Source organism: Calidris pugnax, unplaced genomic scaffold, assembly GCF_001431845.1.
Source record: "Calidris pugnax isolate Ruff unplaced genomic scaffold, ASM143184v1 scaffold20, whole genome shotgun sequence".
In the NCBI taxonomy this organism is placed as follows: domain Eukaryota; kingdom Metazoa; phylum Chordata; class Aves; order Charadriiformes; family Scolopacidae; genus Calidris; species Calidris pugnax.
Window position 1 is genome coordinate 22662679 of NW_015094510.1, and position 14559 is coordinate 22677237.

At 43.5% G+C, this 14559-nt stretch overlaps 1 protein-coding gene across 4 annotated transcripts in view; it reads left to right on the forward strand.

Moving 5' to 3' along the window:
* The window catches only part of KATNAL1 (katanin p60 subunit A-like 1), a 46239-nt gene that overhangs the window by 27038 nt on the left and 4642 nt on the right, over positions 1–14559 (forward strand). For all 4 annotated transcript variants that reach the window (XM_014966086.1, XM_014966085.1, XM_014966084.1 and 1 more), the window contains 6 exons: positions 2177–2301; positions 2803–2908; positions 8116–8274; positions 9579–9705; positions 10658–10792; positions 13859–13985. In XM_014966086.1, coding sequence (XP_014821572.1) covers positions 2177–2301; positions 2803–2908; positions 8116–8274; positions 9579–9705; positions 10658–10792; positions 13859–13985 — 779 coding nt within the window. The remainder of the gene's footprint in view (positions 1–2176; positions 2302–2802; positions 2909–8115; positions 8275–9578; positions 9706–10657; positions 10793–13858; positions 13986–14559) is intronic.

Sequence of the window (14559 nt, forward strand, 5' to 3'; positions counted from 1 at the left end):
CCGGGCCCGGTGTCACCCCCTTTCCTGCACGGCAGGTATCGGCCACTGGGGCCCAGGAGCTTGGGCTGCTGCTTCTGGGCCGTCAGCCCTGTCTTCTGCTCTTTGAAGCTGGCCTTAACTCTCTTTCACCCACAAAAACAAAAAAACAAACCACAAAACAAACCCAAAACATCTGATTTGTTTTGAGCTGGGCAGAAAAATTCTTCAACTAGGAAACCCAGCCCATGGCAGAGGGGTAGAAGTGTGTAACGAAGACAGCAAATACCTTTCATTTCATTGTAATTTCCCCCCTCTTCATTATTTTTTTAACAGTTATGTTTTAATTCCATTTTCTCTGTCCTGAAATCTTCCAGGGCTTTTCTCTCCGTTTCCTTTTTACACCAAACTATTACATTTTTGACACCAGCTTTTCGTCTAAACACAACTTTCAGCTTCATTGCAAAAAAAAAACCAAAACCAACCCTGATCTGGGACTACTAACCAACACAGAGTTCACTTGGAAGCAAGAAATAAAAATAGTGGGAAGATAAACTGCTCCCTCGCAGGCCTCGTGGGCAACTGGGAAGGGTGTAATCACTACCTTTTTCTTTTTCCACTGCGGGGTTATTTGTGTGTCTCCAGCTGCTTCTCAGCCCGCCTTTGCCTAGGCTGCTTTTGTCCAGCCAGCTGGGATTCTTTAACTTGCTGCTGATAGTGTTTAGAAGCTGAGTTAAGAGTCCTAAAGTAGCTCCCTGCTCAGCTTCCTGCGTTAAAACAGCGCAGCTGCTTTTCGGGCTCGGCCCAACGCCGCCGTTGAGCTGGGTTTCCCTTCGGAAGCAGGAGAAGGAGGAGCATGAGCCCTGCTCCTTCCAAGGGAAGAATGTTGCTTCACCCCCAGTAAGCTTAACGGCGCTATGGAAGTGTTAACCAGAAGCTAGGGCAGAGGCAGTGTGTGCCTCCGTCCCTGAACGAGCACTGCCATGCCACAGAAATTACTGTCGTTCAAAGAAGCCTGAGTGACTTGAGAGCTTCCTAGGGCTTTTGGTGCAGCCCTTAAATAAATACGACCTTTTAAAAGCCTTTTAACTGTTTATGGAGCTGGCCTGGGAAAGGGAGGAAGGAAATAGATCGTTTGCAGTTGAGGAAAGGAGAAATTGCTGGGCAGGAAGGCTTTAGTTAAACAAGGGGAGAGAATCTTGTTGGTTTTCTTCCATCAAAGACAATGGGTGTAACAGCTTTTGTGTTCACAGAATCACAGAATGGTATGGGGTTGGAAGGGACCTCTGGAGATCATCTAGTCCAACCTCCCTGCCACAGCAGGTCCACCTAGAGCAGATTGCACAGGAACTTGTCCCCCGGTGGGTTTTGAATGTCTCCAGAGATGGAGACCCCACCGCCTTCCTGGGCAGCCTATTCCAGTGCTCTGCCACCCTCAAAGTAAAGAAGTTCCCCCTCATATTTAGGTGGAACTTCTTATATTCAAGTTTGTGCCCATTTCTTCTTGTCCTGTCCCTGGGCACCACTGAAAAAAAGACTGGTCCCATCCTCCTGACACCCTCCCTTTAAGTATTTATAAGCATCGATCAGATCCCCCCTCAGCCTTCTCCTGTCTAGACTAAAAAGACCCAAGTCCCTCAGCCTTTCTTCATAAGAGATGCTCCAGGCCCTTTTCAGTGATGATGGGGTGCCAGTTGTTTAGCTCTGGCAGGTAGCATGGCAGGTGTACCATCTCCAGAATACCCTTTGGGTGCTCTCGTCTTGAGCCAGGAGTTAATGTGGCATTAAGTTGTGACACAGCCAGCTTTGTGAGGCTGTTTCTGCACTCGTGCTTTTGGCTGGCCAGGAAGTGTGTCAGTTGTCTAGAGAGCGGCTTAGCACTATTAAGAGAGTTCAGTTTGCTTCTTTAAAACCAACAAACCAACCATGATGTGTAGTGAGCTCTGATGGGGTTTTGTCACTGCATCTATGAAGGATAGATGGTGCTGCTGTGGTGGAAGCAACCACAGATGTCTGGGGACTCTGTGGAGTGTAGGATGTGAACATGTTGGTTTTGCTGGCCATGGTAGTGCTGTGTTAAAGCTTGATACCTTCTTGTGACCTCTACAGAGGTGAACCAAACAGTATTGCTATATATTGCTAGGAAAGGATATATTGAAAGAGTAATGTCCTTATGAGCCTGTATGACTTTCACTTCTAGGGAAAGAAAATATCCCAGGAAGCTGGTGATGGGGAAATTCCAAAATTTGATGGAGCAGGTTACGACAAAGACTTGGTTGAAGCTCTTGAAAGGGACATTGTATCAAGGAATCCAAGCATTCATTGGTATGAAGATTTTCTCAATTCAGGTGTTTTTTGCTAATGCGGAGAAGGAGAGAAATTACCCTTCTTCTAACTCAGGGAGCCATCATAATCTTCTACAGATAAGCAAAACAAGGTCTTTTGGTTTTAACAGTTTATTAATTTGATTACAGTTAAGCTTTTGTTGCTAACAGATATTATGTGCAGTACATTCATTACAGGTGCTGCTGAACGGAAAGTACACTCCAGAGAACTTTAAAGATACTGCTTTGGTGTTCACGTTGTCCAAAACAATTTTTAATTAAGCAGCTCTGTATAGCTTCAGTTGAAAATCATTTTTTCCCTACCTTCCAAAATGGGATTCAATTTTAGGTCACAGGATTATAGAAGTGGTCTCACGAGGCATATATACTGGCATGCTGAAAGAGATGGTACTGAGTGAAAAGCTTTCCTATTTTTCTTGTATAAAAATAGAAGAAATATTGTTGTACGGGAATCTTATACAAGTTTCTTCATCTTGCACAGGGATGACATAGCGGATTTGGAAGAAGCCAAGAAATTATTAAGAGAAGCTGTCGTTCTTCCAATGTGGATGCCTGATTTTTTCAAAGGGATCAGAAGACCTTGGAAGGTGGGAATTTATTTGGTGTTTTAGTAAATGGCAAGCTGTATTTACGTATGTCCGCTGCTGTAATGTGTGCGCATGCCTGTAGCAGAAGGCTAAAAAGGCAAATGGGAAAGATCAGGAATTTGCTAATGAAATCCTCTTGTAATGATGTAAAATGCACTGAAAGAAGCAGCTGGACATGTATGTGGGCTTTACAGTAAATAATAATTCTTTTGTATTTACTCAGTCAGTGCTTGTTGACATTATAGTTTCTGTACGTCAGCCTGTACATGTGTGCAAGCCCATAGGGTATATTGACAGAAACAGAAACGCTTAACAGAGAGCTCTGTTTAGGATTATGGTGGCTGCTCTTCAACACTTCATGGAGGAAAGCAGCTCTTGGGCTTTTATTCTGCATGTGGTAACTATCTCACTCAGACTGCAAACTGCAGGCTGGATGGTGCAAGGAAGCAAGGAGAGAGGGGGCTAATCTGAGTGTTGATTTGGTTTTGTGATGATTGAGCTAGTTACACTTGCAGCTGGGCATAGATACTGCTGGAGTGGGAGAAATTCAAAGTGGGAGAATGAGCTGCAAGTGGGGCGGCAGGAAGGATACAGGACTGAGCTGACGGACCTGAGGCAAGCCCAATCTGGGCCTTGCTTAGAGCTAAAAAAAGAGAAGGAAGGAGGAGGTTGCTGAGCATTTCTGCAAACAGAAAATAAAATTATCTTGCTTTTGTTGTGGGATGGATTGGCACTTGTTTTGGGAATAACTAGTCACAGCACAAGGGCTTTCTGCTTGCTGAGAAGTATTACTGGGGAAAAGAGAGTGCTGCAAACAGTCTGTTACTCAGAGTCTGCAAGGCAGCGGCGTGTGTAGGGAATGCTGTGTACGTGACTCCTTGCTGTGGTTTCACACACTGCTTCAGGAGCGTGTGTCAGATCTTGTGTTGCTAACGCTTGCCCCGTCTTTTCCTGCTTGTACTTCTCTGGCTTACATTTAGGTCTGACCCTCAGAGCTGTCCTCCTCCAGCCTGAGCCGGTCTTAGATCCCTGTTGTTCTGCTTATTTATGAAATAAAGCCCCGAGGGGACTGATGAGTGGAAGACTTGTCATTCCTGGGGCTTGTGCCTACAGAGAGTAAAGAGAGGGAGTCAGAAAGAGTGGGAGCTGACGGCAGGAGCTGGGAGATTGGTGCTTGAGTGATGTTCATGGAGGTTTTAGTGAGTTGCAGGGGGGGCAGCCCAAACCTAGCCTCAGGCTATATGGCCTTTGGGGTTTAGTGTGCTTGTAGTCAGTACTGGTGGGCTTGAGGTTAGCCTTAAGGTTAACAGAGCTATCAGCTTGGGCAGAGCCTAGATAGAGTGTATTGCAAGTGGAGGGTGAGATTTTAGTGTATTTTTCACAGCTGAATCTCTCTTTTTCCCTCTTGGCATAGAGGAATTTGATCCATACCCTTGTTATAGACTACAGGGACCCTGTCTGTCCAGTCTCAAAAACTTATAACGGAGTGAAGAGCTGATGTGCTTTTTTTCACCTGTTAACATGCCTAGAGGATGTAGTGGCCACCTGTCTGTAAGGCAGGTATCTCAGCAGACCGCAGGGAACGTGAAGAGTGAGTGCCCCTGACCCTGTCTCCAAGTATTGTGGCAGTGGATAGAGAAACAATAACCTAGTCTTTTAAAGAGTTACAGCCTCCATCTCTTTGCATGAGATTATCTTTTCCCACTGAGCGGGGTTGCCTCTGGAAACTAGGTTGTTGTAGACATGGAAAAAAATTCTAAGATTATTTCCTCTCTTCAGTCTGAAATGCAAATTGATTTCTGACGAGTCCATGAAGAGTCTTCATTGTTAGCCTTTTCCCTGGTGACTCGTGAAGCTGTAACTCTTCTGAATTTATTTTTCACACAGAACAGCATGTATTTTCCCTACTGTTGACCTCTGACTGTGCTACAAGGATGAGAAGTTTTGAAGGGAAGGCTGTCTCTTGCAGTAATCAGTGTAGCAGCAGGCATTTGTTGAGCCTAGGCATTCAGGACAGTAATTCAGGGAAAAGGCAGCCAAATCTGTTTTTGGATGTTCAGACTCTCCTGAGAACAATTCCCAAGACAGCCCTCGCAGTTTGCGCCTGCATTCAGAGGCCGGTGCCTGGTATGACGGAGCCAGCTGCCTTCCCTGATTCAACACAGGTGCTGTGTCGTCGCAGCCACGGGTTTGTCAGTGTCCACAGCCTTGCTCTTTCTTTTTCTCCGAATTGTTTTGTGCCAAGAAGGCCCGGTCGCTCGCTGTGCTTCCCACTGCTCTGCTAGTGATTGTTACAACAACAAGAAGTAACCCTGCAGTGATTTCATCAAAACACTTACTCCCTGCGGTGCATTTCAGCTTCTTATTGGAATACTTTGGATTAACAGAGCCTTAGAGGAAGAATAAAGAAGTCTTTGTGTTTGTCAAGGATTTTAACTAGTGAGTAAGTGGCAGCCTCCTAGTTTGCAGAGAGAAAGAGCAATTTGATCCTATGTGTTTCTGTTTGAAACTGTGCACATCTTGTTTTGCTGAGGACTCGAGTTTTTTTTTGGTTTTTTTTTTTTTGTAAAAACCGATATTTCTATCATCTTAATCCTGGGAGAGCTTGGTTTTGCCCTGGCTTTACACCTGGTGTGACTGCTTTGCACCTGTGTTGTGCACATATATAATGCCACCAGTATAATGTGCTAGGTAATGCTCACTGTCACAGTTACAGGGGAACTGTAAAGCGATGGGCTTTGATTTTGGCAGTGAGTGGCATGTGTAGCCGAAGCCAGAATTTGGCCTTCTGTAATCATGGAGGACCAAAGCAATATCCAAAAACTGACATTAGTCCCTTGAATCACCAGTAAACACAGTTTGTCAGACACAGGGGTCAAGTGTGATTTGAATTGAGGTGAAGCTTGTTTTAAAATACTAAATAAACACATTTGTAACTCGGGGAGAACAGTAAGTCATCTCTGACCTGCATGTCCCGGGCTGAGTAATTTTCACCCAGTTACTCCAGGGCTGTACTCACAATATTATTGTAATATCGGTATGACTATGCAGCAATTCAAATTCCAGTGTATATCTGAGTGTTCATGGGAAGAAAAAGAGTCTATTTACTTTTTATGCTTTCTGCTCTGGAGCTTAGCAAACCTTGGGCAGCCTGAGGAGTGACATTGGACTGTTAGCTCTATGGATGGTGTGTGAGTGTTTCTAACTTAATTTACCGATGAATGTATGTTGAGCTTGCATTAGCTAAGTGTTAAATGGCAATAAAGGTATTAAGAGTTAATGGAAAATGTAGTACAGAGAGGCTATTGCTTTTGAATAGTACATTTTTGAATAATTGTGTTCCCGGTTGATTTGTTTTTATAGATCTCTTCCATGTCATTCTTTGCGCTTTTTGAAGTAAATTTCTGTGAGGAACAGATGAAATCTAATTTGCTATGTGGCTTGCATTTAACAGATATTTTATTGCTGTGGCATTTTATGTAAGTTATTAATTGCAAAGCACATTATGATGTGCAATTCTAATTCTAGCTAATTTGATTACCCTTGCAACACAGTGCAACTTTTCTTTAGGAAACTCTTGTTAGCATGTAATAAGATCTTGCAGTTGGGAGGGGAAAAAAACCCCAATCTGCTTGCGCACTCCATTTTCCTAGTGCCATGCTTAAAATTGCAGTGCCCTGTTCCAGTGCTGTGGAGACATGGAACAGTGTGTTGTCCTGCTCCAGCACTGCTGCTGAAAGACTATCCATAAAGATAACTGTATTTAGAAATATTATCAAGAGTGATTAACCAGTCTCAGTGCTATAGTCTTAATATGGGTCCTGAGAGCGCTGTGTCTAGCTAAAAATCTGCTGGCATAACGATGGGTAAATGTGCTGAGCTGCAGAGAAGCGTGCTCTTCACTCTGTCTTTCAGGTAGACCACAGATGGAAAGATGGTCCGATGGTGTGGATGCCAATCTGGGATTTAACAATTGTCGCTCAGTTTCCTAGTTTAAAGCTTTCTGAATAATCACTGAGGTTCACATTAGGCTTTTATGGAACTGAGCGGTAGTCACAGAATCACAGAAATGATAGGGGTTGGAAGGGACCTCTGGAGATCATCTAGTCCAACCCCCCTGCCAAAGCACGTTCCCCTTGAGCAGGTTGCACAGGAACGTGTCCAGGCAGGTTTTGAATGTCTCCAGAGGAGGATATTCAAAGAAGGATAGTCCACGTGAACCACAGTTGCTTATAAGTTAAACAGAAATAGCAGTGCTCTTCTGCCATCCAACAGTGTGGTGTGGATGGTGTTTCATGCAGGAATGGCCAAGATGCACTAGTATGGCCAGAGAAGTACTGAGATGGAGAAATTAAACAGTACGACAAACAATATTCAATGAATGCTGAATGCTCTCAAGCATACTTAAATGTAAAAAATCAACCAGATCCACACATACATATAGTCAGGATTTTTTGGCAAAATGTTTTTCTACAGAAAAATGCTCTATTGAGGGAACACAACTTTCTGCAAAAGTATTTTGGTTTCTGCGAAGCTTTCTTTGTGAAGGGGCCTTTGTCCCAAAATGAAGAATTCACTGTCTTCATCTGCCTGTGCAGCCCCTTATGAGTTGGGAACGGCCTAAGTTCAAGTTCAGGCTCTGCCTGATTCAGAGCAAGGCTGTCAATCTGTTGTCTGCTTCCCAGGTGGAAGGGGCAGCAACAGTTACTGGCTTTTGTGATTCAGACCCCAGTGGAGTGGTAAGAGGAAATCACACATCGCTTCCACGCTGTTTTTGAAAGCAGGATTCTTGTTTTCTGTTTTCCACTGATGACAATTATGTTATTAAATCATAGAATCATAGAATAGTTTGGGTTGGAAGGGATCTTAAAGATCCTCTAGTTCCAACCCCCCTGCCATGGGCAGGGACAACTCCCACTAGAGCAGGTTGCTCAAAGCCCCATCCAGCCTGGCCTTGAACACCTCCAGGGATGGGGCATCCACAAATTCTCTGGGCAACCTGTTCCAGTGTCTCACCACTCTCACTGTAAAGAATTTCTTCCTGGTATCTAATCTAAATCTCCCCTCTTTCAGTTTAAAACCATTACCCCTTGTCCTTGTACTTTAAATAATTAAAGTACAGATCTTGGATCATATTGAGATATAGTACAGAATACCAATTGCAGTTTCTTTATTTGTTGTTCAGTAGCGTTGTTTTCACCTTTCAGGGTGTGCTGATGGTTGGTCCTCCTGGCACTGGCAAAACAATGCTAGCGAAAGCTGTTGCTACAGAATGCGGAACGACATTCTTCAATGTGTCTTCTTCTACCCTGACGTCTAAATACAGGGGCGAGTCTGAGAAGCTGGTCCGCCTCTTGTTTGAAATGGTATGTCCTCAGTGATGTGATCTGGGGATCACGGAGGTGAGGAAGGACATCTCACTTGGTTTCCTGCCCTGCCAGTAGCATGTTGGAAGCATGAAGTTCATTGAACTGACACTCCCTTGCTCAGTTAGAAAAACACAATCTCTGTGTTTCCATCCTTTTCTGGTATGTTGTTGAGGATTAAAAAGAATACAGTTGAACATCCATGTTTAGGATAGCATTTTCCAGACTAAATGTAGAGTCGTGACCTTGACAGAAATTCAGTTCTTAGTCAGTTTGGGGTAACAACCCCATAGGAAGTATATTTGAAACTGGAAGGGATTTGGAACTGTTATTCTAGAAGCAATACATGTTTTAGTTCTGTTTCTGTTCTGAACGATGGACACAAGCCTCTCAGTGACGGTCTGGGTGCAGTCTGTCATACAGGACATGGCCATGTGGACCTACACTGAAGAGTCAGTCACCTCTTTGGGATCCTTATTGCACTTGTACCATACTCTCACTTAAATCCTGTCTCTCTTGAAATAGGCTGAGCTCCCCTCTGACCCCTGTGCTTCCCCCTCACAAAACGCTGGGCATGAAAACTGCCTGTATTCTGATTGTGTTCCTTTCCCCCTTTGCAAGACCGGTTGCTGAGGAAAACCGACTGGCACTGAAAGGCCCCTGACTCAACGAGTAAAACTTAGAATCATAGAATCATAGAATCATAGAATGGTTTGGGTTGGAAGGGACCTCAAAGATCATCGAGTTCCAACCCCCCTGCCATGGGCAGGGACACCTCCCACTAGAGCAGGTTGCTCAAAGCCCCATCCAGCCTGGCCTTGAACACTTCCAGGGATGGGGCATCCACAATTTCCCTGGGCAACCTGTTCCAGTGTCTCACCACCCTCACTGTAAAGAATTTCTTCCTGATATCTAATCTGAATCTTTTTTCTTCCAATTTAAAACCGTTTCCCCTTGTCCTATCATTACACCTCCTGGCAAAGAGTCCTTCTCCAGCTCTTCTATAGGCACCCTTCAGGTATTGAAAGGCCACTATAAGGTCTCCCCGGAGCCTTCTCTTCTCCAGGCTGAACAATCCCAGCTCCCTCAGCCTGTCTTCATAGGAGAGGTGCTCCATCCCTCTGATCATCATTTAAAATGTATAAACTTCAGCATGTGCCAGACTGTTTGTAAATCAAGATTTTGAATTACTTTCTTGTGACAGGCAGGGAAGATATGTATGTAGCAGTCTGGTGGGACCGGGTGGTGGTCTGATGAGGGCCTGTGCTTGCTGCTACGTCCTTAATGTTTTCGTTTGAATAAAGGCGAGGTTTTACGCTCCAACAACGATCTTCATTGATGAGATCGATTCCATCTGCAGCCGCAGAGGCACCTCCGACGAGCACGAGGCGAGTCGCAGAGTCAAGTCGGAGCTGCTTGTGCAAATGGACGGTAACAAGCGTTTAGATCCCCCTTTGGGGCTGGGGGGCTGTTGCTTTACAGGTGGGAACATAAGAACTCGAGCAATTTGGAAAACCTGGCTTTATGATTAATGGAAATACAAGGCAGAACTCGGGAGTAGTGTATTTTTTGAGTGTTTGAAGGCAGGTGGCTGAAAAGGGTGTTCTGCTTTACTCTTTCTAAAATGGCCATTTTGATGGTAAATTGAAAACGCGTATTTGAGAGATAGAGACTCTAGGAGAAGGAGATAATGGAGATTTGTGCAGTTTAATACAGGTCCTTTGTTTAAATTGCATCGAAATTAATTTCTCCCATTTGCTAGAGTCTCCAGCTCGGGGACCCCATTGTGAGATCTGATTTTGCTGTAGTCTGTGATAGCAGCTAATATTACCCCTTTTAATCAAATTTAGTACCTGTTCCATGCAGGTGCACAGAATGAGGATGATCGTCAGAGGAATACTGTATGGCGTAGCGGTTTGATAACCACCTCTGTACTGCAATTATTGTTTAACTACTATTTATAATGTCCTCAAATGCGCAGGTTCATTGTGGTGAACTCAAAGTAGAAAACTTTTGGCCCCAAAGTGATAATTTCTTTGCAGTCCTCATTTGGGAGGCCAAATTCTACTTCTATGGCCAGATTTAGCAGAGATAGCTCTTTTGGTGGGACTAGTAGGGCCACAGTCAGGTATGATGGCGTTACTAGCACCGTCAAAGAAAGCCCTCCCCTTAGGCAGCAAAAGAATGAGCTGTCCCTCTCTCTGTGACGATGGTGGTCTTGTCACACCTAAGCTGTAGGAAGTTTGGAAAAGGGCACTGGGGCTATATAGAGCTGTTGCTTAGTTTTGTCTGGGCTTTTGCAATGTTAGTCTGTATTTCTTGGCAAGAATCTCAATCAATAAGAGCTGTGGAGTGAAATTGCTCTAAACCATTGTGCTTGCAGGGGTAGGTGGTGCTCTGGAAAATGATGACCCTTCCAAGATGGTTATGGTATTAGCAGCTACAAATTTTCCCTGGGATATTGATGAAGCTCTCCGACGGAGACTGGAGAAGAGGATTTATATACCTTTGCCTACAGGTATGTTTGCTACCAGCATTTTCCTTTAAAATGGCCTTTGTAAGACCATCTTAGGACTACTGCAGGAATGTTGGGTTTGGGAAGAATCTTTATGTTTCTGTGATGAGCAGTGAAATTCAGGGGTTAATCCTTTGGCTGGATTGCTTTATTTTTAAGGAGAGTGAGAGAAAGAAAAAAAAAAATACTACTTGCTTGGGGGCTTAAAAACAAAGAGCTGCAGCATTTCATTGCAAGCCCATTGATGGGTTCTTACATTTTGAAAGAGAGTTAGCTTTAATGAGCCTGGAATTATTTTAAATGTTTAACAGTCAGTCCTTGAGTGATCATCAAAAGCAGCCTTTGGACATGTTCAGAAATATTGCAAACGCACTCCGTGCCCTTGCAGACAAATGCAAAGAAGTGCATCCATGAATTTTCACTCAGAGGCGTAGTTCATTGTAAATCACTGCTCGCTCTCCTTTATGGCTGTGCTGCGAGTCACTCAGAATGCAGCAGGCTGATTGCTTTCCTGCCCTGAGACGTCTCGGCTTGTATTGTCTTTCCTAGCTGTCATTCACCTGTCCTATTAATTTTGAGATTCCTATCACTTGAAGTTTGCATAGCTTCGTTTCTTCTTGGTACAGTGGATGCCTCATCTCCCTGCATGAGCACTCAGGATAACAAGATGCGTGTTCGTGGTGACAGCAGTTGTGATTGAGTTTAGCAGGTATAAGGACACTTAATAGTTCTACAGCTTGTCTTTGCAGCTTACAGGCAGTAACAGCTCCTAACAGGATGCCTGTCTTTATGACCAATTAGTTTAAAATCCTATCAGCTCTTGCTCCTGTTTCTAATTAAACCAGATTGTTTTTTGACACAGTGCATTACACCCTGGACAATATACAAGATGTGCTCCATCTTTTATTTCCAATCTTATGTTCTGTTACGTCTTCTGTACACAAGAGTGTTGAGCTGTTCTGGGCAAGTCTAAATGATGCGTGTGTAACTGTGCTGTGTGGTTTGATGTGGTCAGCGTTTTAATTGAAAAAGTGATACGATATGTCATATATACACCTGTACATTGTGGAATTTGATGCAAGTATAGATTCTGCCATGTTTCATTTTCAAAATACTGCAAGGACTTGCTTATCCCCACAGCAAAGATTAGAGGAATGTGCTCTGATACAGGACACTCTCTGCAGGTATGCTATATGTACATTGTGCTCTGTAAATAATGAATCCCCATTTTATAGCCAGCGCCAGTTGTGTGTGATTGATAACTCTGTATTCTTGACAGTTGTGCAAAGCACACAAAAGCAGCTTTTGACAAGCTTTCTAAATTGTTTTATATTTCCCCTCCCCCCCATTTTTTAATTAGGGACATCAATAAATAAAATATAAGTGTGGACATTTCCTTGAGACTTTTAGCCTTTTCTGCTGCTACTTATTCTATTGTGGTTGTTCTCTTTTCTAGATCGTAAAAATTGGCCGCTGTGGAAATAAAGACGCTGAGCTGGTGGTGTGGTTTAACCCCAGCTGGCAACTAAGCACCACGCAGCCACTCACTCACTCCCCCTGCTGGGATGCGGGAGAGACTCAGAAGAGTAAAGTGAGGCAACACTTGGGTAGAAATAAAGAGATTTTGATAATTAAAGCAGAAGAAACCGTGCATGCAAGCACAGCAAAACAAGGAACTAATTCCTTACTGCCCCTTATCAGGCAGGTGTTTGGCCATGTCCAGGAAAGCACGGCTCCATCATGCATAATGGTTACTTGGGAAGACAAAATGCTGTAACTCTAAACGTCTCCCACTTCATTCTTCTTCCCCCAACTTTACGTACCATCTACAGTATGGAATATCCCTTTGGTCACTTGGGGTCAGCTGTCCCAGCTGTGTCTCCTCCCAGCTTTTTGTGCATCCCCAGCCCACTCACTGGTGGGGCGATGTGAGGACCAGAAAAGGCCTTGACTGCACAGCAACAACCAAAACCACCAGCGTGCTATCGACACCATTCTCATCCCAAATCCAAAACATAGCATTATGCCAGCTGCTAGTAAGAAAGTCAGCTCTGTCTCAGCTGAAACCATGACAGCTGGTATATTTTTCCATACAGTAATAGCCAGGAAAGCATTCATCCTCTTCTTCACCGCTCTTGTGCAGAGTAACACTGAAGCCTAAGCTGTCAAATGTGGATTCCCTGTTATACACCTAGGCTGCTTAACCAAATGCACATATGCACATGCCCTCTACTAGAAAAATGGTTAATTGGAACAGGTTGCCCAGGGAAGCTGTGGATGCCCCATCCCTGGAAGTGTTCAAGGCCAGGCTGGATGGGGCTTTGAGCAACCTGGTCTAGTGGGAGGTGTCCCTGCCCATGGCAGGGGGGTTGGAACTCGATGATCTTTGAGGTCCCTTCCAACTCTAACCATTCTATGATTCTATGATTAATTGGCTGCATAAGTGCCCATTTTCACAGCTGGTTATCAGTGTGTGCACGCTGCACCTAGCTCCGAATGTGGGATACCAGGACATTTGTATTGTAAATACATTAATATGTTTACTGTATTAATGTATCTGTTTTCTATCAGACTTCAGCAGCTTTCTTGGGTCCCAACTGGGTGAAGTGCTTAAACATATGCTTAAAGTTCAAGCTATTGTTAAGGGGTTTGTGCTGTCTGAAGCTCTGTTAATAGAATCCTCATTGTGATTCTAATGAAACCGTGTGAATAATATGCAATCAAACACTTGAACAGGGAGTGAATCCAAAGGGATGTAAGAAAAAGGAGACATTTGTAGGATTGCGGTTTTGTGCCCTTGGGTAGTATGTGACCAAATGCTTTGTCACCTGAGACATAACAGACGTTTTTAATGATGTATGACTTTGGAAAATGTCTCAAGAGTGTGCTGTTTTAATATGCTAGTTTTAACCATATACTTTAATGTACACTTTACTATGTTTTATTCTGTCTCTTTTCTTGTGTTAAAACCTTTTGTTTCTACTTTTCACTGAAAAAATCTAAGTTGTGTTTATGTCTTTTTTTAATGTTACTCTTGCAAGACTTCAAACAAGTATTTTTATGTTGTAGCAAAAGGCAGAGCAGAACTACTTAAGATTAATCTTCGGGAAGTAGAACTGGATCCTGATATCAGCCTTGAAGAAATCGCTGAGAAGATTGAAGGCTATTCTGGTGCTGACATCACTAATGTTTGCAGGTATTCCATCCCTCTTAATTTGCAAATAAAACTGCATGGGAAGTCATCATTTACATTATGTGATAAGAGGCAATGCCCACTGCAGCTGGAGCCACGCTGACAGTGGCTATGTTTGAGGCCCAAATCTGTTTACTGGAACCATGCGTTACTGTCATGTGGAGCAGTCTAAAGACCATGAAGGCTTTGTATGAGATGTGGTTAAGTTTTCTTGGCTCCGAAGAGAAAAAAATAATTGAGCAAATCTCGTGTTACCATTGTCTGCATTTACTGAATAATTTTTAATGTAGCACAAGCCATGTTTGGATTTTTTATATTTTTTTTTTAAATCCTGTGAGTTTAAGAGCTAGAATTCTGTGATGCAAAGGAACATTTCACAGAATACTTCTTCAGGGCTTGTATACGCTGTTTGTTTGGACAGCCTCCAGTGCTGCACCGTCTTGGTTTCTGCCTGAATTTTTTGGGTGCAAGGCTGATACAGGTAGTTTATAGCATTAGTATTGAATTTATTTCCATCCTGTTCCCACAATTTGTTTCATTTTTTGACAAATGAGGCTTTTCTGGTGGAGGATAGATA